The 23,891-nt window shown below is 48.2% G+C and overlaps 1 protein-coding gene across 1 annotated transcript; it reads right to left on the bottom strand.

The window, feature by feature from the left end:
- Window positions 1–541: 541 nt before the first annotated feature.
- NUDT3 (nudix hydrolase 3) lies at window positions 542–22,876 on the bottom strand. Its single transcript, XM_052698333.1, has 5 exons — window positions 22,475–22,876; window positions 12,177–12,287; window positions 4,612–4,656; window positions 3,901–3,985; window positions 542–2,985 (listed from the first exon to the last, which is right to left on the bottom strand). The coding sequence occupies exons 1-5, from the start codon at window positions 22,571–22,573 to the stop codon at window positions 2,816–2,818; spliced, it is 510 nt and encodes a 169-aa protein (XP_052554293.1). The 5' UTR covers window positions 22,574–22,876; the 3' UTR covers window positions 542–2,815.
- Window positions 22,877–23,891: the final 1,015 nt, after the last annotated feature.

Here is a 23,891-nt window from a genome sequence, read left to right on the forward strand (position 1 = left end):
ATATTACTCTTGAACAGGAAGCTGAGACACGTTGTAATGACAGGTTTATGGTGCTAGGCTTAAGGGGTCAGCCCAGACACGACACAAAACAATTCTGCTGGCTCAAAATAGCACCAGTTCTAGCAAGGCTGGGAGCCTGAGCCCGACCTGCAGGCTGCACGCGGTGGGGTTTCAGCAGTGCTCACAACACCAGCCCTGGGCACCTCCACCATCTCCACCCCAAAGCCAGGGAGCCGCTTTCCAAACAGCTCCTGAACAACTCACTGAGGAAGGCAGCTCGACTGCGGATCCCAAATCAATTTGGCACAATCCAGGCAGGGCCTCCCTGGCATGCAATGCAGCTCCACCAGTTACTGCAGAAGATCTCGGATGCTGAAGATGATGGGAACTTGCAGGTGGAACAAGACTTAGCTCTGTTCCCGAAACCACAACTGTTGAACAAAAGCTTTTTCTGCCCCAGGAGCTAATTGCAGTTCAGAAGGCATAATATCAGCCACTCCGTGTTACTGTGTTAACAGCATCAATTCATGCCACATTAGAACACTTTCTTGGCACAATTTATTTTTCTGACCCAAACAAATAAGCCATTAGCAAGTCATTAACAATTTTCTACCCTAAATTGTCAGTTTAACAGCCCTGTAAAAACATTTTTTAGTTTATAAACAAAAAGTGTGCATGCTGTTGATATTAAAACTGCAATTACTCTTTCAGGAGTACCAGCTGTTCTGTTGCAAAGCATTCTCCACACACTGATCCGTACAGTAAGACAAGAGCTCAGCTGAAGGCAGTAGGTGGCTGCGTTTGGTGCCACTCAGGGCTCGGTAACAGCCCTGCAATCCTTGTACACTCCCCAAGGCAAGACTGGAGCCCTTGTGAGAGTTTGGTTCAGACAGAGAGCAGGACAGCATTGTACATTCGTCTCTAAGTTGAAGTGAACTGAACTGGTGTAATTCAGGCTCCATTCCAGGCTACTCCTTGAATAATGCCTCTCAGCTTTTTCTTATGCGTGGTTTTTCATGTCAGCGATCGCTGGCGCTGCTTTTGGCCTGGCTACCCCACATCGATGAAAGCAGGGGGAACAAGGACAGGAACAGAATAGGATCTGAAAATGAACAGCTTCTTGCCAAAGCAGCAAGGATACCATTCCCCCTTGTCCCAAGCTCCATGGATATTTCCATCAGATTTTCGTATGTTAAGTGCTTCTTGGGAAGAGAGAAAACTCCGAACAGTGAGTATTTATTAGAATATTTTTTTGTTAAATAAAGAGGAAAAAAAAAAAAAAAGAGTACTGCAGATTTAATTTCACATCTTGGCTATGTTCTGACAAAAGAGAAGTTACTGAATTCAGCAACTGCTTCTTGTCCCAAGCCAGGGATTAATTAATGCCCCTCCCAAAAGTTGTACCTGTCCCAACCCACCCCCAGCCCCAACCCTTCCCATTTTATTTCCCAACTAGACAACACTGTTGGCAAATCAAGACAGCATGAAACTTACATCAATAAAAACAGAACAACAACAAAAAAAAAGTGAAGTGTGCCAACGCATCGGGGAAGCCGTCCTACCAACGGTGCGCTCCTCCAACCAGCAACTCTGCTCAGGAGTCAGCTGTACCTTTCACGGAGGGACAGCTTAAACATTCTGAATGTGCTCCATGGTGCAACTGCAAGCGCTGCGGAACCACGGGACAACAGATTGAACACCTGAATTTTTCCCCCTGGGCTTCTTCTCAGGGATATTCGTGGTCATCCAGCCAAGGGTCGGCGCAGCAACACTCACTAAGTACAATCCGATGCTTCAGCACAAGTTAGGATATCCAGTTCAGCACGGCATAAGGCATGTGGACAAGAAGAGACACCAGCAGAATGCAGCAGGATCAGCAGAACAGCATTGGTGATTGACACTCCAGTTTGTCAGACTTTGAGCCCCCTCTGAATCCCCACCACAGACGTTTGTTTCCTACCGTAGCGTTTCTGAGGCTACTTATTTTTGGCCAAGCCCTAAAAGACCAACTCTTTTTGTTTCATTCTGATGTGAAAAGCAGAAACGGCGGCAGAAGCTGCAGGAGAAGCGACTGAGCAGCAGGGATGTCTGCAGGTGATCAAAACTCTGCCCTCAACTTCAAGAGTCACTGCACCGAATGGGGAGTTGCTGAATGGGGAGTAAACTGGCCCAGCCACTAGCACTGTCACAGAACGTGTATTGTTAGAGAAAAAAAAACAGAACAAAAGGCAAACAGATTAATTATGAACCCTTCTTTTCAAAGCAGACCAGGATTAAAAAAAAAATTAAAATGTTAGATTCTCCATCTAACAAAAAAAAAATGTTGTTTATATACATGTGCTGAAAGTGACCGCCACGCAGGTCCGAACAGCACCTTACAGTACAGACTAAGACTTAAAGAGCTGATCTCACATTTGAAGTCTTTTAATTAAAAAAAAAAAAGTGGCTATGGCTGGGATGACACAAATGGGACACTTCAGAACACAAGGCAGAGGCAAAACTGGCAGCCCTCGCTCGCCAGGCAATGGAAGCGGTGTAACGGGAAAGGGGCACTTCATGCACAAAATGTATCTTACAAAATACATATCCAAAAAAAGCAAAAAACAACAACAACAACGAAAAAAAAAAAAGCCAACAACAACAAAAAAAAATCCCACCTTGCACTAAATTGCAGCACTCTTAACACTTGCTCTGCCACAGGCTGCTGCCCATGCCTTGTTTGATAGAGGAGGCATGTGAAAAAGGGGAGGGGGGGGGGGGGGGAATCCATGTTTCAGTCTGTTTTTCAAAATCTCTCTCACAGGGACGTCCTCAGTCATCTGATGTCAGACACAGAGCCCTCAGAGTACGTCGTGGTCATGACTGGAGTGCCGTTGTTTGCCAAGCAGCCTTGCCTCAAGGTTTCAAAATACGAGGCCTGCACCGGTTTGTGATACTGCAGAACTTTGATGGCATCTTCTATCTTAAACCATTCCCTTTTCCTTCCTGCAGGCAAAAAAGAAAGATCAGTAGGTGCAGCAAAATGATGTTACCTTTCTCTGTTTAAGAAAGAATTAGCTTTCAGCCGTGTGCACGTGCTGCAAGAACAGCTGCAGCCTGTAACACAGCAGCAGTGCAAAAGACACCAGGATGCATTTGCTGTTCAAGGGAACCTACACCCAGGAGGGGAGTAAACTCTTCAGAAGGGCTGACAACAGCAGGACTAGGGGAAATGGATCCAAGTTGAAGGAGGGAAGATTTAGGTTGGATGTTAGGGGGAAGTTCTTCACAAGGAGAGTAGTCAGGCCCTGGAACGGGCTGCCCAGGGAGGTTGTGGATGCCCCGTCCTTGGACGTGTTCAAGGCCAGGTTGGACGGGGTCCTGGGCAACCTGATCTGAATGTGTGTGTTTGGTGGCCCTGCTGGGCAGGGGGGTTGGAACTACATGATCCTTGAGGTCCCTTCCAACCTGGATGATTCTGTGATTCTGTGAAGTCAGAAATCATTTCAGGACGATCCACAGCACTTCAACCACCAGCCAGTTTTGGTGAACTGGCAAGTGAACTCAGTGCTCATTCCCTGCTCTTCCAGTAAAGGCAGAAAGGACACAGCCTAAGGAGATCAGCCCACAGGTGCCACAGTGCTATTGGCAAACACTGTGAGGAACAACTCATTTTCATTTATGAACCTGATTTAAATGCAAAGATTTCAAAAGAAAATAGAAAATGATTAATCCACACTGCCCACATACATTTCCTTCTAATTTTAGGAAGGAAAGCTCTTCATGCTCTGTGCCTGGTGCAGGAATTAAACACAGCACTGCTGTACAGGCAGCTGCATGGCTGAAATGAGTTCTCCCAGGCCACAGAGCCAACTATTTGATCACCATTCTTTTTTTTTTCCCCCAAGCAACCAAACTTACCAATATTGACAGAGTCCTCCCAGTCTTCCAACACTTCTGTGACAATCAGTACGTAAACATATGTCCTGTGTTTCCTGTCCCGATTCTGGAAGGCAAAGTGAACAGAGCAATGACAAAGTGAGCAGAGGAGAAAAGGCAGCGGGCACACAGCCACAAGCAGCGTGCTGCAGCTGGGATGCTATGGTGCTTGATGGGCTGCTTCCCTCACTTAACAATACTGCATCTTAAATGAAAGGTCTGGAAGTACCTGCAGGGGCAGCAAGACAAGAAAAATATCCCGGTTCCTAAAGTGTGAAACAGTTTCTCTGTGGTACCCCCTGCCCATACATCTCAGTGCCCCTGTGTTTCTGCCCTCCTGCTGGGGGCACTCACACCTCTCCACATCACTTTGGGAAATGGTTACAGTGCTGCTCATGACTGGTTGGTGTTTTGGGGGCACCGAGGAAGGGATGAAGGCACTGAGGAGATTCAGTGTTGTGCTGGCCTGTCACTGCTAACTCCAAATGAAGCAGAGATCACTGGTGAGCAATGCCACCAAAAAGATCAGCATATACACACACACATATATATATATAAATTAAATGAGGAACTTTGAGCCTTTCTTCAAACAAGCCACCCACCTTACTTCACAACAAACTGGGAAGCGACTATTGCTCCAAGAGGATTTTATTCTACCAAACTTTCCAGCCCCAAACTGTGTCTGAAACTTACCTCAAAAATTCCCACCAATCTTCCTAACGTCCCTTTCACTCCAGCCTAGAAAAGGTGAAAGGAAAAAAAGAAAGGCTTTAACAACAGGTCAGTATGCATTTCCCCATTCGCTGTGCAGGAGCAGCTCCTTTAGAACAAGAAGCAAATGCTGTGATTCAGCTAATGGTCACAAAATAAATTATACAAATGTTTTGTGAGCTCCAACCATGCATGCATTCCCAGCATTTCTTCCCTTCTTTTTCTGTACTCAAATATTTTTTGTTTCTTAATTCAATCTGAAGAAAAACCGAAAAATGATTCTTTACTAATTGCACATCAATACACCCTGAATTCCTACCAGAACCTTCTCTAAAGGTTGTTGCAGCCTGAGCATGGATAAAAATCACCCTGGGGCTCAGCAGTTTTACCTTTTTAGAATTACAGCTTAAGAAAATAACTTCAAAGCACGAGTCAGACATCCTCACAGCACCAAAGCAACCTGGCATCTCCGAGGCATTTCAGGGATGTCCTCCATCCGTTTGAAGCAAGCTACAGCAAACATAAAACACCACCTGAGTTGTAACGTAGCCTCATGGCCTCCACAACAGAAACAGGAGTGTTTGTGATACAGCACAAAGCACAGGCGCACATCGAAGGAGGATTTCTGAATCAAAGGCTGGGACAAAGAGGACAGATCTCAGCAGCAGCTGCGCCTTCCACACCGAGCTTCCACCTCCACCTGCTTGCTGTTCGTATGTCCACACGCTGCTGGGGCTCACACACATCCTCCAAGCGAATGCAAAATGCCACCCCACTCTCCTGCCCCCAGAGCCCTCTTCCTCCCTCTTCCTTTTTACTATGAATGACTGGAATTCAAGTGCTACAGATGAGGTGGGATTTTGCTCTGTGACTCAACTGGGGTGAAACAACACAGAGCATGGCCCACAACCCAGCCACATTTGGAAGGTAAACTGAGCTGCCAGCCCTGGCAGCTGGAGCACATGGTGAGCAGTGCAGGAAAGCAGTGCCTCTGCTCCTGCAGCACCAACCCAGCAGCCTGAGTTAGCCAGGCTCAGGGTTTCTATAGGGAAAGGTATTCAGGAGAGGGGAGTTACATATTTAAATGCTTAATAGTTACACAAACTCTCTGTCCTGAGCAGCTGGGATACCGTTCTGTGTTTGTTCAGCTACTACTCTGTTGCTGCAGTCACATGCTTTTGGAAAGGAGGACCTCTCATTAATTAGGAGCCAAGTGCTTCAGTTCCCAGCTCATACTGAACCAAAACAGTCAGAGCAAACACCACTGCTGCTCCCACAGCTGCCCCAAAGGAACCAAGGGCTTTATAGCTCCCACCACCCCAAGCTGCCCCTGAAACCCGCATTCTTTCCATCACACACTCTCTGAGCTCGACTAATAGGAAGCAGCATTTCAATTCAACCTCCTACATCGGTTTTGGATATGAAATTTATTGTCCCATCAGTATTTCTGACATTCTGGCTGGCCCATAGGTGGGTCACTGGCTATGAACCACAAAGCTATTTCTGGAGTCAAAGAGCAATTCCACGAAGGTCACCGTTCGCATGCATGCACTCAGCATGGCAAGCACAGAGAACTCAGGCTGACCTTTGCAGATGAGCAGTGCTACCTCATCTGAAGAGCTGCTACTAATGGCTCTCAGGAGTGAACCAGACAGCAAACACTTGAAAGGATCTCATTCCAAGAAGGAAACTCCTTTGGCAATCTCAAATGGTGGCTTTGTTTTATTTAGATAAGCAGCCCTATCATTCAGCCAGCAGGAATAAGGCGAAGGACAGAAGGCTTCCACGTTCACAACATAAATACGTCCAAAGATGAAGTGCAATCAAATGGGAAAGGTAAATCAAGGTTTTAAGCCAATTTTCTCCACCTGCTCCTGGAGGAGATCACTGAATGACTGCTCTCCTTCCCTACCTGCAGAGGCACTGAATGGAGAGCCAGGGCTGTTCTTGTCTGCTCTCCAACCTGACTGAGAACAAATACATCTCCGATCAGCCACACAGACTGGAAACTAAGCAAGAGCTCTGCACTGCCAAGCAGCCTGTGCCCGGCTCTGACAGCATGCTTGCACTAGCACAGGCAGGCACGGGGCCCTTCCTTTTGTTCTGGTGAAGCAAAGAGGTATCCAAAGCAACAGTCTACAAACCGACATCCCTCTCTACTCAGCCTGGACTTACTCATCCAAACGGCACAAAACCGTGACTCCAAGCAAAGGTGCTGTAGGAAAACCACACTGAATTATTGTCAGGCAACTGAAAGGAGCGCTGAGGCTTCCTTCGTCTGTGAGTTTATCACGTGCAAATGGTGATAGGAGTGCTGTGATTCAATCAAATATTAGGCTGGCCATAACCAAAGTGAGAAATAGTAAAGCCTTGAAGATTGGAAAGGACATCGACCGGGAAATCTTTCAGTCCAATGACTCTCACCCAACTTTACAGGTGCTGTAAACACTGACACCACAGTAAAACACCTTAGCTGCTACCCCCAGCAAAGAAGGCTCGGCCATGACAGAACTTCTGGGCTCCTCTTAGGGCTTCTATGGGGAGCAACCCCTCTGCACTTCCCCCCTGATCCCTGCTGCACGTTGATGAGCATTTTCTTGGAAAGCCAGAGCCCAGCCACAGGCTCACCCAGGACTGGCGCTGGATCTAAGCCTTAATTTGCACCAGATGACTCCGGAATTTTCTCCTTGGTTGTAACTGGATTGAGAACCGCGGGCTGCAGCAGGGTGTCTGGCAGCAGCACCACGAGTTATTTGGGCATGTGTTCCCCCCCCCCAGGCATCAGCAGTGCTGCAACCCCCGGAGCACACACCTGCACAAGGAGGGCACTACCAAACCCACCATCTGGAGACAGAAAAGCCCCAGCACTGTGCTCCATCTGCAGGGGTGAGAGCACAACTCCACTGAGCAGCAGTGCACCCCAGGCGAGGGCGGCCAGCAGGCTGGCATTCAGGCTCCTCATTCTCTGCTCCATGCATCCAGCAGACCCAAACCAGTCTGCAATGCCTAAGGTGGAAGGCAGCCTTAGCAGGAGCATATCGCTACGCACAGCTGCCCCAAGCCTGCACATGGCAGGGATGGGCTGGGCACGCAGGACAAGCAACCAAAATGGGGAGGAAATGAAGTTTTACCAACTCTGCTGCTCATGGAACAACTTGTTTGAATGAAGAAAAATTATCGAAGACATCCAAGAACAGCAGGTTCAGGTTTCAAAGCTGAAAATAAGTTCGGGTCAAATGCAAAAAGCAGCCTGCAGCAACACCATCTGTTCCTAGGGACAGCTTTTATTTCCTTCCATCTGAGCTAAGGAAAATGTGGGTTGGAATTTCAGCTATTTTACTTTGCTCTATTAGGCTCAAAGCCTGCATCTACTATAGGTTACTGCTGGGCAAGAGGACTGTGGTAAAACACCCAGATCTCTAATGCTTGCAGTACTGAAGGCAGTAAATCACACCCATAAGGGCTGCTAGCTTAGACAAGTTCTGAAGACACCAATTATACAGCAGCTAGGCAGATTTTCTTGCTGCCTTCACTGCGTCTCAGAGAGGGTTGGATTTATTTAACTAATTCTTTCCTGCATTACAACTGATGCACACCTCTGCATGTGGTTGTAAAATACCAGAGTCAAGAATTTCCACGCATTACACTCATTTTTATATGAGTTTTGAGTACGTAAGGTGATACACGGCAGTGAAGCCGATCTGGTATTTGCACAGCGCGTACGAAGAGCTCACAGCTATCACACCTCATTCATTCACAACCCCTGCCATGATATTTCAGATAAAACACAGGGCTTCCTATGCTGGCACTGAAAGACATCGTTATTTGTATCCTAAATCACACACAGAACACATGAAACTGAAAACACTGCTCATAAGCCATCCTTGGGAGGGAAACTACTGTCCAGCAATCAGATCAAAGTGCTGTGAGATGGACGATTTCTGATACCAGCATCCATTGTCTGTTTGATCACAGATAAAGCACAGCTTATCTTTCTTTTGCTCCCCATGAAGAAAGCACGACCAACACTTGTGTAATTTTATACAACTTGACATTTACTCAGTATTTAAAGGTCAGGATGTGAAAGATGCTGTAAGTGCAGAATTAAATGCCTTCGGGTTTAACAGATGAATGTGGAGGCTTTCTTCAAAGTCACTCCATAATAAGTTTAATTTAAGGCAGCTATTTCTAAAACATGTTCTTCACCAGTTGCTCACACCCATGAAAAGCCCTTATTCCCAACATGACATTCATTTTGAGGAGAGAATGCAACAGCAGAGAGAAACTAAATCCAAGAATGAAGAAGCCAAGATATGCTGGTGATGATCAGTACTTTAGAAGGCCATGTAATATTTCTAAAGGGGAACCTGAGAACAGACCTGGAGAACACAGCTGTGTGGGCGACTGGCTGCAGTGTGCCAGAAGGGTGGATGGGATGGGATACAGGGGAATGGTTTTAAACTGCGACAGGGGGGTTTACGTTGGATATCAGGAGGAAGTTTTTCCTCCAGAGGGTGGTGAGGCACTGGCACAGGTTGCCCAAGGAGGCTGTGGATGCCCCATCCCTGCAGGCATTCGAGGCCAGGCTGGATGTGGCTCTGGGCAGCCTGGGCTGCTGGTTGGTGACCTGCACACAGCAGGGGTTGGAGCTGGATGAGCGCTGTGCTCCTTTGCAACCCAGGCCATGCTGTGATCGTTCCATGATAAGTGAGGGGCTGGCTCTGAAGGATGGCTCTCCCTCAGAGCTGCAGCACTCATCTGCTGCACTCTGCCTGCAGAGCTCCGTCACTTCGCATTGCACACAGACAGCGGTAAGCGTGACAAGTGTTGGTACCTGTCTGCTTTAATACATCTGCTGGGACAGATTAATATGGAGAGTCCTTATGTAAACTAGGACAAGGACTTGAACTCAAACGGGGACAAAGGGATGGCAGATTTCATTCGATCAACACCTCGTTTTCCTAAGAGCCGTTCTGAAATGCTGAAAACTGGAAAGAGGGAGAAGTCTGATTGCTCAAACACATCGATGATGGAATTAAAACACAGAATGCACAAGTTACAATTCTTCATTTAGGGAAGCATGTTTTAAAAAGAAAATGCATACCATGCAAAAAAAAATGACTGAGTTGAGAAAAACCAGTCCATTGTCATCTACAGAGACCACAACTGAAGGGGACTGAGTCCTTCCAGCTCTTCCAACTGGCTCTTATTAAAAAGGAAAAGGCATACCAACATCAGCAAATGCAAGTCTGCAAATTTCCTCCATCACTGCTCAGCACACAAGCCACCTTCCTGCAGGATAACCACTGCTGTGTGCACACAGCACAGGAACACTGGGTTTTCTCTCTCCTGATGCAGGCAGTGCGAGCTGCTCAGCCGACCTGCTGGCCTCTCCGTGACCTGTCCCAGGAGAGGAGCAAAGGCAGCAAACCTGCACACAAAGCAGCCTCAGCTGCAACCCACCCAAACACACACACACAGAAAAAGCTGAAATTCACATGAAAGGATGAACAAGGATTAGCAGCCTAATTCTCACCAGCAAGTTCCAGCTAGCACTGCTAGCACGCACACCAGTTGCCCAGCAAGCAGCCTCCTAAAACACTGCCCCTGCCAGATGAGCAGTGGAGGCTGCACAAGTCCTTTACAGCACGAGCGTAGCAAACACTTCCCTCTCACAGGCACATTCCCCAGCAACATTTTACAGTAAACAGCTCACCGAGCCCAAGGCAGCTGATATACATTCTAATTTGGTGTACACACTGCGAGCAGAGCGCAGGAACACAAACAGGTTTGAGGAAGGCCTTATAAGCCTACGAGCTGCCCTGTGTTTTTCAGCTGGTCTGACCACACACTGCAGGAGTGCTCAGGTAATTCTATCCGCAGACGGGCCTGCAGGAGAGCCTTCACCCCAGCAGCCTCCCGCTGCACGGCACCAACAGGACAGGCTGTGGCAGAGGTCAGCACCTCTGCTAGGCACCCTGCAGCTTTCTGAGCTCGCTGTGCTCGGTGTTGGTTGAGCAGCGTTTGAGCACATAGGTGGTTTGCTGGGAATGACTCAACCCTGCCAGGCTGCCACGGTTTGAATTACACCCTCATTCGGCACCAGTCCACGTGAGCGAGGGAACACCAGCTGAGTGAGAGGGGATTATCTCAGCCAGCCCAAACCAGTTCCTTCTCTGCAGATTGAGTCCATGCCAAGGCTTCCTTTCAACCACCGAGATGTCATGGAAAGAGAGCAACTCTTCCAAGCTTCGCTGCCTGAGAGAGGGAGGGTCGATACAGATTTATTTTAGGGGTTTGAAAGGCGAAGCCATGCATCTCCTGAATGAACCTTTGACTTCTGTATCAAATAACTTCATAATTAATAATGATTAGGTTGTAAAGCAGGACTCTCTAGCTAAAAATACTCCCGTTGTTCTGGTTAAACTCACTTTGGCTCGTATTTGAAAGATTAACGAGTTCCTAAAAAAGCAAGAGCTGTACTACAGGCTGGAAACAAAATTCGCAAGCTGCAATCCCCAGCACTAGAGAGACCTAAAAAAAAGTTCACTGCATAATCCTTCATATCCTTCTGATAAACTGATAGATTATAAAATGTCCAAAGAGAAACACACAGCAGTGACAGGCATTTCCAAACACTCAGGGGAAAAAAAACCCTTAATATACAGGACAATTAAACAGAGCAACCAGTGGAGAAGCTTCCTCCCAGCGCCCACCAATTAGCTCTTCGTTTCTGTCCTGTAGCACAAAGATTCATAAACCTCTTGAAAGCATTTTAATCCTGCCTTATGTAACTATGGACCTACTTGGTCATCCATATATAATCATTTAATCGTTTCTGAAGCCAAGCATCTCTGCTATTCAGTAATATTCAGAAGTGAGTCCTAAAGACAAATTCTACATGTGATGTAGTCAATTACCATTTGCTGACTTTAAATTCCTTTAATTAAATATGAAAAATAGCTCCTCCAGCTTCAACAGAAAAGCATGCCTTCTCCACGCAGGTCATTCTGTGTGCTGCTGTTTGCCTCCCTTTCAGCTCCAACTTAAAAACATGAACACGTCACAACTCTGTTCTCATAACTCTTGCCACCAAATTCTGGTATTCATATAAAGCTCAAAACGTGTAGCAAGCCAAAACTTATTGAAACTCCTATTTTTGAGGTAGGGTCTGGTGCACTTCCACTCCATTATTACGCAGCTCCACAAAAGCACTGCTGTTTTTTAAAGTTCTCTTTGGAAAGTGTACAACAAAGAAAGAAAAAAGGAGGTTATCATTGCATTGAAGTGACTATAGCTTAAATTTAACTATTTTCAGGTAAAGCTGCGAAAAAGTTCATTCTAAATGAGAGCCTTAATTATCACAGAATCCTTGGAGTTGGAACGGATCTCGGAGGGCCTCTAGTCCATCACATTCCTTCATTTCGGGCCCTGGTCCCCCCTACACACAACGCAGGTACCGCACTGACCATGGATTTCTCTTCACCTGCAGGAAAAGAAGCTGGAGCTACGAAAGCCCCCCGAGCTCCTGCTCTGTAAGCACCCACCTCTTCGCAGACTTCTCGCACGGCAGCCACGTTGGGCTCCTCCTCGGGCTCCATGCCGCCCCCAGGGACGATCCATCGATCCGGATGACGACTACTGCTAACCAGCAGCACCTGAGGAGAAGGGAGCACAGCACATGCATGAGCACACAGCGGTGCTGCTGCTTAGAGCCCAGCTGAAAGAGGGAATTTGTCTTTGCACCTCACGCACCTCCAAACATGACCAATGCAATGTGAGCTCTTGAAAACCCTTTGCTTTTTCCAGTATGGTCTCATTAGCCCAGCGCAAGCAGCAGTGCCGACTGCGTGATCAACAACACCAAGGCCCTCCAAATTATTTCAACCATCACCTTCTTGCTCCTCTTGAGCACTGAAGAACAAATTAAGCCTCTGCATACCGAAACAACAATTCGCAGTGTGATACAGCATCACAATGTTTACACTGTAAGAGTCCAATGCTGTCCTTGCTGTCACTACGGCCTCGGCAGCTTGGGATATCTGTCATGCAACAACACAAGACGGCAGAGAAGCTGCTCAGCTCCTCCACCCTGTGCAGCTCAACTCCACCAGGACCTTCAGCCTTGATTGCTTCTGCAGTCACGGTATGGTATGCACAGGTCAGGTAATCAGCCACCAAAAAAAATGATGTGAAACTGTTTCAACAAAGATTCGCAATTCCCTGTTTGCCTCTCCTGCAGCAAGCACCAGGGAGCTCAGCTCTGGGGCCAGCACTCGGTTTGGATGAGGTTGCCCAAAGGGATGTGCCAGCAAAATATAAGCCTGTAATTAACCACCTAAAAGCCCCACAAGAAGGCTGCACAGATGGACAGACTTTTTGTGGGAGTTTTTCCTCGAAATGTTTTATTCCAAAGTAATTCTGCTCTGCACAGTTGGGTTCAGCCTCATTGTTAAACTTCTTGCTGTCTTTTGGAGACAAGAAGCTCACTAACAACCTCAGTTGGACGAAAATTCCCCAAAGAAAACTGAGATGCTGGGCTTATGAAACCTATTTGTGATACATCCATGAGCAGGGATGGAAACTAAAAACAAAACTAATACTGTTTTTCAGCTCTCTAAACAAAGCTCGTTCATTAGAGTCATCATGCTATACTTCATCATTTCACTGGCACAAAGCTCAGAGCCAAAGCAACTTGCTCCAGAAAGTTTCCAGCATACCAGTCCAATTAGGTTACAGGCCAGTCATAACTGTTTCAACCAGATATCCTGTAGTTAAACTGAGCAAGACGCTAAAATCCAAGGCTTTACTGTGTAAATGTTGACCTACAAGTGTGAGAAATGAAAACCATGAGAAGATTTGCACTGATTTTCAGGAACCAACCTACCTACAGACCTCCAAATTACACTTCTGAGACAAAAACAAGCTCAGGAGTTGGGGTTTTGCAGTACTTTTCTATTTTGGAAGCTCTCACCTGCCACCCAACCACCCTGCAAGGAGATTTTTTTCCTTTTTGGGGCCATCCAGGCAGTTGCCCAGCGATGAGGGCAGCCCACGGACTGGAACACACCAGGTGTGAACGTGGATCGTTTGCAGGCTCCAACCAGGAGCAGCAAAGCTTAAAGCAGAAACTGAAGAGGGGTCACCACGAACCTTTTGGCAACTGCTGGCCTAACCTTTCCTAAGTTTGGAACTCAACTCTGTGTTCTCAAGTGTCAGAACGCCCCTGATCAGCAACCTGCTGCGGGTCCTACCAAAGATGATGCCCCAGAGCCTCCTTTTCCTGCTTCACTCTGAGCCCACGTCTCAATCCTGCAATACAGGGAAGCAGCAGCGTTTATTGAGCAGTTCCCTTCAAACCCCTGAGCCCTACACGGTCTGTCTATTGAACTGGAAAGGTTAGAATACACAGGAATGAATTCAGCTGAACGGGCTGCCTTAATTCTGCTGGATCGTTTGGATCGAGGCAATGCTTTACCAGCACCAGGAGGAACTTCTTAGGTGTAAACAACAGTTTTAGTCAAAGTAAATTAACTTCAGCTGGTCTGGCAGTTGAGCATTTTCTAAATAGAATTAGCACGAACAACCTGTGCTGGGAAGGAAAGACCTATCATTCTCACACTTTTATGTAATCAGACTATTTCCTGTTTAATAAAAAGGAAATCCCATCCAGAGAGCGCAGGAAGCGCTCCAAGGTCGCTCTTTCTGAACAGCTTTCAACAGGATATTGCTACCAATGAGCTCTCCCCACACAAAGGGCCCAGGTTCACAAGGAGGGTGAGACCTCGTCCTGTTCTAAAACTCACCCATCTGAAAGCTGCACCTCGAGGCACGCAGCGCATTCAGAGGCGCCCAGTGAAAAGGTCCCTCCAACCCCATTTGCACAAGGGGCCACGGTCCATTTATCTCACCAGCTGCCCCCAAGCCAATAAAAACGCCATCTGCCCAACACAGCAGCGAGTGTTCAGGAGGAGCAGCCTGAATGCTGGCTCCAAGATAACAACCGCATTCCTCAGCAAAAACCTTGCCCCTACAGCTGGCTGGGGGAGCAGCATACCTGGAGATGGGGAGATAGCAGCTGAGCAGGGCTGAGCTCCCTCAACACAGAGATGGAATGGTATTTCTGCCATAACAAGGTCACAATCAATTTCCAACTCGCACTGAAAAGCTACGGACACAGAACGGTAGCGACACCTTTATTTTACAGTAGAAATGTTACACAACTGCTCATTTAGACTGAGCCTACTGCAGTACAATTCCACAGAAATATGGTGTATGCTGTTCTTTGAGGTCTACCTGGTGGCTGTGCCCCTAACAGCTACTTTACTGCTTGTGGATCTGTTGCATAAAGTCATCTGTGTATTTCTGTACCACTAAGAGACCTTAATGAAAACATTCATAAGCAGAAAATGCTTATTTCTGAAATCTGCTTAAAAACAGAGAGGAAAGCACCAGATCTCTAGAGCTAAGGCAGCACAAATGGAAGAACGATGTGCTGCTCAGTCACTCGTGCCCCTCGCCCTGCACAAGATATCCTGGATCCACTGTTAATGAAAGGCTTTGATCATTACCATAGGCACCTCTGTTAGGATACAACCTAGACCTTCAGGTTTTGTCATTTGCTTTTGTCTGTTTGGTTTTGATTTCATTCAGGCCAAAACACAAAGGCAGGTTTGCAGTTCGTTTCATTCCTGCTGTGTAATTGTTTCAAGAGGGCTCCTGAGGCTCACATCCCACCAGGGACCTCAGGGCAGCCTTTGGAGCCTCACAGCCTTTTTGGAAAAGCATTTTCAGGTATCGTGTCGCATAACCAAGTTCTGTTTTCCAGGATTTGGATGACAATTATGTCATTTCAAAGCAGGGAAGTGAGCAACACAAGCCGCTCTGGCAACACGCAAGGCAGCTCAGAAGCAGCTCTCATCCACAATCAACAAAATAAGAGAAAGGTTGGAAAAATAAGCAAAAGTTTAAAGTCTACAGCAGGGGCTCCCACACAGCACAGCACTGATGGTAAGCAAGCTTCAAAGCAGCATGCAGACAAACAAACAGAAAGCTCAGCAGCAGCGGGGCAGCAGGAAGGGCACTGAGATCCAAGGCTGCCCAGCACAGGGCTGGGAGCTGCATGGGAAAAGGGGAAGGAGGCTGCCACCAGGATAAGCCTGGGGGCCCCACACTCACTGCTGACCTTACAATGGCTTCATTACACACAGATCACATCGCTTCCCCCCCAAAATAACGGCGCTCCACAAGGCAAAAGCTGCAGGCACACACAGCCCAGCTGCACCTGAGTTAACGGAGCAGATTGAGGCTCAGGTTCTCTCTTGCAATGCTCGATTTAAACAGCAGCCACCCATAAATAAAACAACAGTAGCTGCATTGTAACCACCGTGATTCCTAGAAAGAGGCTCCATGGAAGCATCACAGCAAAGACCAAAAGGGCTGCAGCACGATTGGAAGCTATGTGCGATGTTATCAGAGCTGCCTACCTGCCAGCCTTCCAGGAAAAGCCTCCCAGCACACATACAGGCAACCAGGCAGGAAAGGGGCAGCAAAGATGGCAAATAGGTGTTCCCAATCCCAACCCCATCCTGCTGCCAGAAACCAGCTTACGGCTGCTGAGACAGCCTTCGTATTTATTTCATGTTTTCTACCAATATAAAGTCACAAAACCAAGGGTTTGCAGAGTGTCTGAAGCGAAAACCTGCCCTCCTCCCAATATTTAAAACTTGTTTCACACTTCAGCATCATTTATTAGAACACAGACTGCAAGGAACCAGCACGTCTCACAACACTTTCAGGGAGATGGGTGGAGAAGAGGGCTGGCTTCAGCGTCTTCCTCCTGTACAATCTGCCTTTGTTTGAAAGTTTTAATTTAACGGGAGTGTCTGTATTCAGGATTTGGAGGCTCTGGGTTGCCCTCTCACCAGCCAGGACACCGTAGGATTATAAAGACCTTTTATGCTTTACCCAAAGTTAACAAACGCTCTCACAACCCCAATATATTTTTACTCAGTGCTTTTATAAGGGATAAAACGGGGATCCATCCAACTGCATCAAAGCACCTTGAAGCACTATGGATACAGGGGATGACAAACTGTGCTCCTGAGGAGCCACGAGGCATCGCTCCCCACAGCAGAAACTCTTCCATTCAACACAGCCTCCATTACACCACACCACAAACCACACGCTGTGCCAAATTGCCAACACTGAACGGCCCAAAGAAGCATGCCAAGGAGCACGGGGCTCGCAGCACAGCTCCTTGTGACCTCTTGCTATTCAGGGCACGTTACAGAGCTAACACAACACATGGCAGCAAGAGCACAGCCTGTGGTTAGCAGGTCACAGCCAGCCCTGCACACTGCAATGCACAACCTCAACAGCAAGCCACCAAACAGCCTGCTCCTGACCATCACAGGAGTTCTGCTTTTCCTCAACAGCATACAGTTTTCTCAGTTGAGCAATGGTTCGGGGCTCAAACACCCACGTTTTGCTCTGTGGCATACTTTAAGTTACGATGCCAGGCCTGGAAAACAGAGGCAGGATGGTGGGAAGCTGGAATCCAGGCTGGCTGTGGCTCCGGGCAGCCTTGGCTGCTGGTTGGTGACCCTGCACACAGCAGGGGGTTGAAACTGGATGATTATTGTGGTTCTTTTCAACCCAGGCCATTCTATGGAAGGGGAAATCGTTCACCCTACAGGACATGACAGAAGTAAAGCACAAGTTTTGAGAAAGGGGAAAAGAGCTGAGCTGCGATTTCAAGCACTTTGATCGCACCTACAGCGTAAGAAGTGTAGGCAAAAAAGGTAAAGAAAATCCTGTTGGTTTTTCGGCTGCTTCTTAGAATAGTGATAATCAATCATCCTGCACCGCACGCCTTCCATACAGCACCGCTCACATCGCTGTTACTACACGTTTCTGGTACCTTTACAGTGGCTGCTCGCTCCCACAGGACGCAGCCATGAGCAGGACTGCGTTTCGGATAACCACAAGAATTATCTGCAAGGCAGAAGGCAGCTGGAGGGGCCGAGCCACGGCCTCAGAAGCAAAGTACTGATAACAAGGCACTCCCAAAGAGCCTACACCTGACAGCCTCGGTTTGCCTGGCAAAGCCCACGTGCTGACCCCATGGTGCTCGTACAACTCTCCAAAGACTCCTTCTGCTGGCTTTGGAACTGCCTTTGTAGCAAAGGGAAATGAAGAGTTTGGTCTTTTTCACACAGGCTGAATCGCAGAATCGCTCAGGTTGGAAAAGACCTTAAAGATCATCGAGTCTAACCACGATCTAAGCATACCTCCCTAACTAACAACCCTCTGCTAAATCATGCCCCCAAATCATGCCCTGAGTGGCTCTGCATGTCAGCAGCTGCATTTGCACACACTTCACTGTTTTATTTAACAAGTTCTATTCATAAAATAAAGCATGTCAGTATCTTAGGGCCATGAAAACTCTTGAGAAGCTTTTCATATACCAATATTTCCTTCTACCTGTTACGTAAACCTTGTTACACAAGATGAAGTAGCCATCCCAGTCAATAAGGCTGAAAACAACATTTGAACCACCTGAAGCATCTTAAAAGAAAGTAAAAACCTCCCCAGTAGGTAGCTGCATCCCTCTGGATTTTACATGTTAACCTGAAATTTCTGAGGACAAAGGGGTGGCGTGCATTATCCACTGCACAGCTCCAGGGACACAAACTGTGGTACTCACAACGTTTGAAAGAGCCTGGGCTGCTCCCTGCAGCCAGGCTCCCAGCTGAAGAACAGACTGCTGCTTAAGGAAACTGAGCGCCTGAGTCACAATTACTGGATATTACAGATGGCCTTTGAATGCTGAAGTTCACTATTTGTTACACAGAACTGTGAGTTCCCTAACTTTGATCTGCCTCAGTTTCTCCTGGAGAAATCACAAAGGTGATTTACTGTAGTTAACAAAACAAAGAACCAACCCACAATGATAAAACCCTGAGAAGGGGAAGAAAAGAGAGGCTTCTGCCCCGTCTGCAGGAGACCACAGCTTGGCAATGCCCTCGGCAGCAACAGCACATGGAGAGCAAGGGGAGAAAGGCAAGAAATGCAGGTAAAAACTCTGATCTGACATTAAACACTGAGATAAAAGAGCATATGCAGAGCTGTTACAAAGAGAAGTCACAGCCATCACTGCTCTCGGGTACAAGCGCAGGGGTTGGAAGGACTCTTCCCTGTGTGCCTCTGAGTTGCTGCAGCCCTTTCCTCGAGTTGCAGGGGAATAAAAACTGAAGCAGTTTTCCAGTTACCCAACAGTTTATGGAGCTCCCAGCGAAATAAGTGAAAATGCAACCATTTTCATCCTGCTGTAGTTTGGGAAAGTACAAGAGACCACGGAACTGCTTACACAGGCTTCCATTACAAAAAGGCACTTCTTAGATAAAAGCTCGGTTTGGTGTAAGAATACCCCCTGCTTTTGGAGAAAACTGGTTACAAGCACGGCAGAGAGGGCAGAAGCACAAACAGGCCACTTTGGAACTGGCCTGTCTCCCACTGGGGATGTGGTGATGTGTCAGCAGCAGGCAGGGAGAACTTTATTTGGTTTCAACCACAAACCTTTTCTGTAGCTGAAGGGAATGTCAAGAGTTAACCCGAGCCACTGGAACAAGGACTCAGACTCTATTCCACACACAGCACTACGATCATATGATGCCGAGCTCCCTTTACTTCCAGGCAGCAAAGTGCTCCAAGTGGTTCCAGCTAATAATATTTTTATATTGAAGCAAACGCACAAAGGACAGCGTAGGAACACTGTGTGATCATCAAAAGTCTACAGTTCACATTTGGAAACTGCTGTACTACACCCCAGTTTCATTCCAAAGTGACCCAGGAGAGGCAAGAAGAGAGCGGTCGGTTTGCATTCAAACTGCTTTCCCCAACTGAGGCCTCGTGGGGCTCCTGAACGTGGCTTTTGGTGACAGTGCTGGCTTGGCACACACAGAACGACAGAGCCAGAGCTCCTACCAGCCTCGTGTGAAAGTGCTGTTTTCTCACCTCAATTTAGCCTCCATTCGCAATTAAAAAAGACCAGGCCGACCCGGGTGCTATTCTTCCTGAAGCATTTCCTCCAAACGGCTTTAAAGAATACCAGCTGTTAATGAGCTGCTTGTCCTTTCACCAGATACAATGCAGGCATGCTTAAACCTGTAGCTACGCCACCGCGGGACTTAAAGCCAAACAGTTGCTTTTTATTTCTGTTAAAATCTAACAGGGATGCTGCCATTAAGCAGGCTTCCATCTGCTCTGTGATGCCGAGAGGTTGCTGACATGTTCTGGAGCGTTTTCTCATTCAAACAGCTGGCTACACGCACACAAAAAGCTTGTACTGTTTAAGAATAACACAACAGCAATACTGAGACACACCAACAGTGGCAATAAGGAACGATTTTGGAGGTAACACGAGACTCGGGCTCTCTTGATCTGGGTTCTCTCCTTCTCTGCTTACACTGAACCAGCAAAATATCCAGGGATTTTACTCCATGTGAAAAGATGAGAACAGCAGAGTGCCAGCGCTGGGTGGCTGAAAGGTCCTTTGAAGTCTGTTCACACTCTTAGAATTAATGCCATTGGTTCTCTTGATCTCCCTCCTGCCCTCTGCAGTGCTTTACTGCTTGTGAAACAACACAGAAACAGACTTTCCATGCAGTCCAATTAAGAAATGTATTTTCACTCCGTTTGAGATTCGTGCTTAAACCAATTCTCCCTTTGCAGCTTTTTAAAGAGCTGTGTGACAAAGGCATCTCTTCGTGCTTCCAAAGGCATTCCTTGGCTTCTCTCGTGTCCAGAAGTGGTAGATTCCAAACACAATACAGAGAAAATGTGCAACCTCAAGCAGCGTAAGGAAAAAATAAATCACTTCAACTAAAGAAGCAAGAAGAATGGTTATGCTAAGCCTCCGTGCGCGAGTGCAACGCCCAGCCAAAGATGCTCTGTTCTACAATCCCCATTTACTGCTGGGTAACAGACTGGTAAACCCAAAAAATCAGGCTGGTCTGCTCATAAGGGAAAGCAGAATTTCTCCTACTTCTTGCTCACTGACTGCTCGAATGGTGAACTAATCAGGAACTCCAAAGCAGTTTCTTTAAACTCATAGTGGGAAGTGAAGGAGAGCTGGGATAGAGAGCAGCTACTGTTTCTTAAGCCCTTAAAAGAAGCCGTAACCAGAAGCAGAAACAAACAATGCTTTGGTACAGCATGCTCCTTTATCAAAGCTTGCCTTTGGCCTTCGTTTTTCAACAGTAAACTTTAAATAGATCTTTACCAACATACTTTGGCTCCGTTCTTTTTCTCCCTGCCCAGAGAGACCCTTTAGAGAGATCTTAATTCCCACTTCAATAAAAGTAATCAATCAATATTTGATAACAACTTTCCTAAACGAATCTGTTGAACGACTCCGCACGGTAGGAAAGCCATAGATGGGAAGGCACGACGCAGTTCCAGCTCTCCATTAAACACACAGATATCATCAATAAATCCACTGCTTGAAAGACTGCGTGAGGTCCTCGGGAGACCAATTCAAAATAAAACAAAACCATCGTTCATTAATTTGCCCTTTCTGTGGCTCACAACGAAGCACCGACGTGCGCACGCTTGAGGAAATCAATCTACATCCCACACTGCATCATTAACAAAGCAATTAGTGTGCCTTCATGTCACAGACCAGTGCAGCACACCTGATTTCTCCGGTGTGAGCACTCACGAGGACAAATGCTAAGAGGGACGAAACTAAAAGGAGCAAACAGCACTCAGATGAGAACCCACGTTGCCCCAATATACGCAGTTCTCCGTGCCTATCGTGGCCTAACAACTGGTTCTTAAGGAGAACTGCCTCCCCAGCTGGGTAAAGTTGCATCAGGAAATTCAGATGCCTTCAACCACGCAAGCTGATAAGCCCCAGCATCATTACACAATGTGATTACAGTCTTCTTCATAGTTATCTCAGAGGATCATAAATTTCCTGAAAGTCGGTGGGAAGGCTCAGCTGCAACAAGTTTCTGTTACATTTATTTCAGATCATTCACGCATGAGATGCTGACACTCTTCACCGTGACAGTGCAACTACAAAGGCTTTGCTAAGCCTCCACCACCACGTTAAATAATAACTGCACAGTATGCTAATTGACTTTCCTCCAGCAAACTGTCTGCATTCCCTTCCGATTTCCTGTAGCTACAAATATGATAATCAGGAGAACAAAGCCTTCAGAACAGCCACTCAGGAGCCAGTCAATGAAGTGAGGTGCGCCTGACTCCCTAATAAGCAAGGAAGACCTGCAGCCTCGTTTGTGCATATTAAAAGGCACATTAAAAGAGAAAACAGCGAAAAAATCCACATCTGAGCAAAGTTCCTCTTTCCAACATCAGCTACAATCCGAGCCCTTGGCAGCACTGCCATTCTCAGAGCACCCAATTTACCTTTAATTCCCACTTCCTCCCCAGCCTCTCTGGACAGCAGCTCCTGGCACTCCATCAGTCCCCTTTTATCCCCGTTTCTTTTTATAAACCCAAGGTCAGGTTTCCTCTCCCATCTCATGTGATGCTCTGGATTGAAGTTCTGCCAGCCTGGTTTGCTCCAAACCACTGCCAAAGCCCGGCGCTGCTCAGCGAGCCGCTCCACCATCCCTCAGCAAAGAGATAAAGGAGAAAAAAAAAAGAAAAAAAAAAAAAAGAAAGAAAAAAAAGGCAAAAAAAAAAAAAAAGGGGGGGGGGGGAAGGGAAGGAGAGCCCCAACTTTCCCAGCGTTAAACGAACGCACCCGCACAGCGCTGCGCACGGGACGGGCAACGTAGGGCAGCAGCCGCCCGCAGCCCGGCCCGGCCCTCACCTCCTCCTCGCTCTCGCTGCGGAAGCACAGACAGGCCGCCCGTTTCTTGTAGCCGTCCCCGTCGTAGGTGCGCGTCTGGTTGGACTTGAGCTTCATCATCCTCCGTTCCCAAGGGGCGGCCCCAGGGACGGCGAGGCCTGGAGAGGCGGCGGGGGCGGGCGGGGAAGGAGCCGCCGGGGCTCCCGCGAGGGGCGGGCGGGGAAGGACGGGGGGGACGGAGGGGGACCCGCCTCCCCGCGAGTCTCTTTCTCTGTCGGTCTCTGTGTCCCGCAGGCCGGGAGCCGCCCGCTACGCGCTGCCGCCTTTCGCCCGCCTCATCCCTCCCTTCGCTTCCAGCCGCTCCGCCGCCGCTGCCGGCGCTCCGGCCACCGCCGCCGACGACGACCGCGACGCCATCTTGGGGCACGCTACGCAAACGGCGTAAAGCCGCCGGGCGGGGGAGGGGGCGGCCGCTCCTTGCGGCTGCACGGCGCTCCCGCCACGCAGACGGCGCAGTCCGGCTTCCAGAATCGCTACCCCCCTCCCCGCGGCAGACTCGGACGCCGCCACCACGCCTCCGCCCGACGCCGGCGCGGCGCAGAGCCTTCAAGAATACGGCGGGGGCTGCGTGCCGGGGCGCCCTGACAGCTACGCAAAAGGCGGGGAGGCAGAGCCGGCGCCCAGCGCACATGGCTCCGCTTTGACAGCGGCTCTACGCAAAGCGCGCAGACGCCGGGCGGGGAAGAACGCGCGACTTGCGCAAGGACGGCTTACGCCAGTGGCGGAGCGCGGTCGGGGGGCGCAGAACAAAGGGGCGGGCGGCGGGGCGGGCCGGGGGATGGGGCCCAATGAGGCCGCCCTGGGCTCGGCCTCAACCCGAGGGGTTTGGGGTGGTCAAACGGCCCTCAGGGCCGCAGTCAGGCTGGGTTGGGACCTGCTTTCCCCCTGCCCTGCTCACTTGGAGCTCCCGCGTAGAAATATGTATAAACATTACAGGAAAGCAGGCGAGGATTTCAGAGCCCCGCTGGATCTGGGCAGTGCATTGCACAGCTGGAAAAAAGAGCTGCTTTAATGCACATCTGCATTAAGAGCTGTAGGCTGTGCGTCCCAGCTAAATCCAGTCGTGTGGGACTCAGCAGTTTAGTCGCCATTAGGTTCAGCTCCATCGAGGTGCACAAACTTGACAGGAGGCAGATGGAGCGCTTGATTAAAATGAACATTTGAGGCAACCCGTCTCTCCCTGCAGCTCTAAGTCCCTCAGATATCAGATCTTAAGAAAATACACGTGCCTACAGTTTGCTCCATCCCTACATGAGGATTGTAAGCAGCTCCTTTCACACTGGGTTCTGTGTTTCTGTATTCTTGATCCTAAGGCTTTTCTAGAAAGAAGTATCTATCAAGCAACAGAAAACCATTCCCAATTAGCACCGTGCCATTA

Source organism: Tympanuchus pallidicinctus, unplaced genomic scaffold (assembly GCF_026119805.1).
Source record: "Tympanuchus pallidicinctus isolate F22 unplaced genomic scaffold, pur_lepc_1.0 scaffold32, whole genome shotgun sequence".
Taxonomy (NCBI): domain Eukaryota; kingdom Metazoa; phylum Chordata; class Aves; order Galliformes; family Phasianidae; genus Tympanuchus; species Tympanuchus pallidicinctus.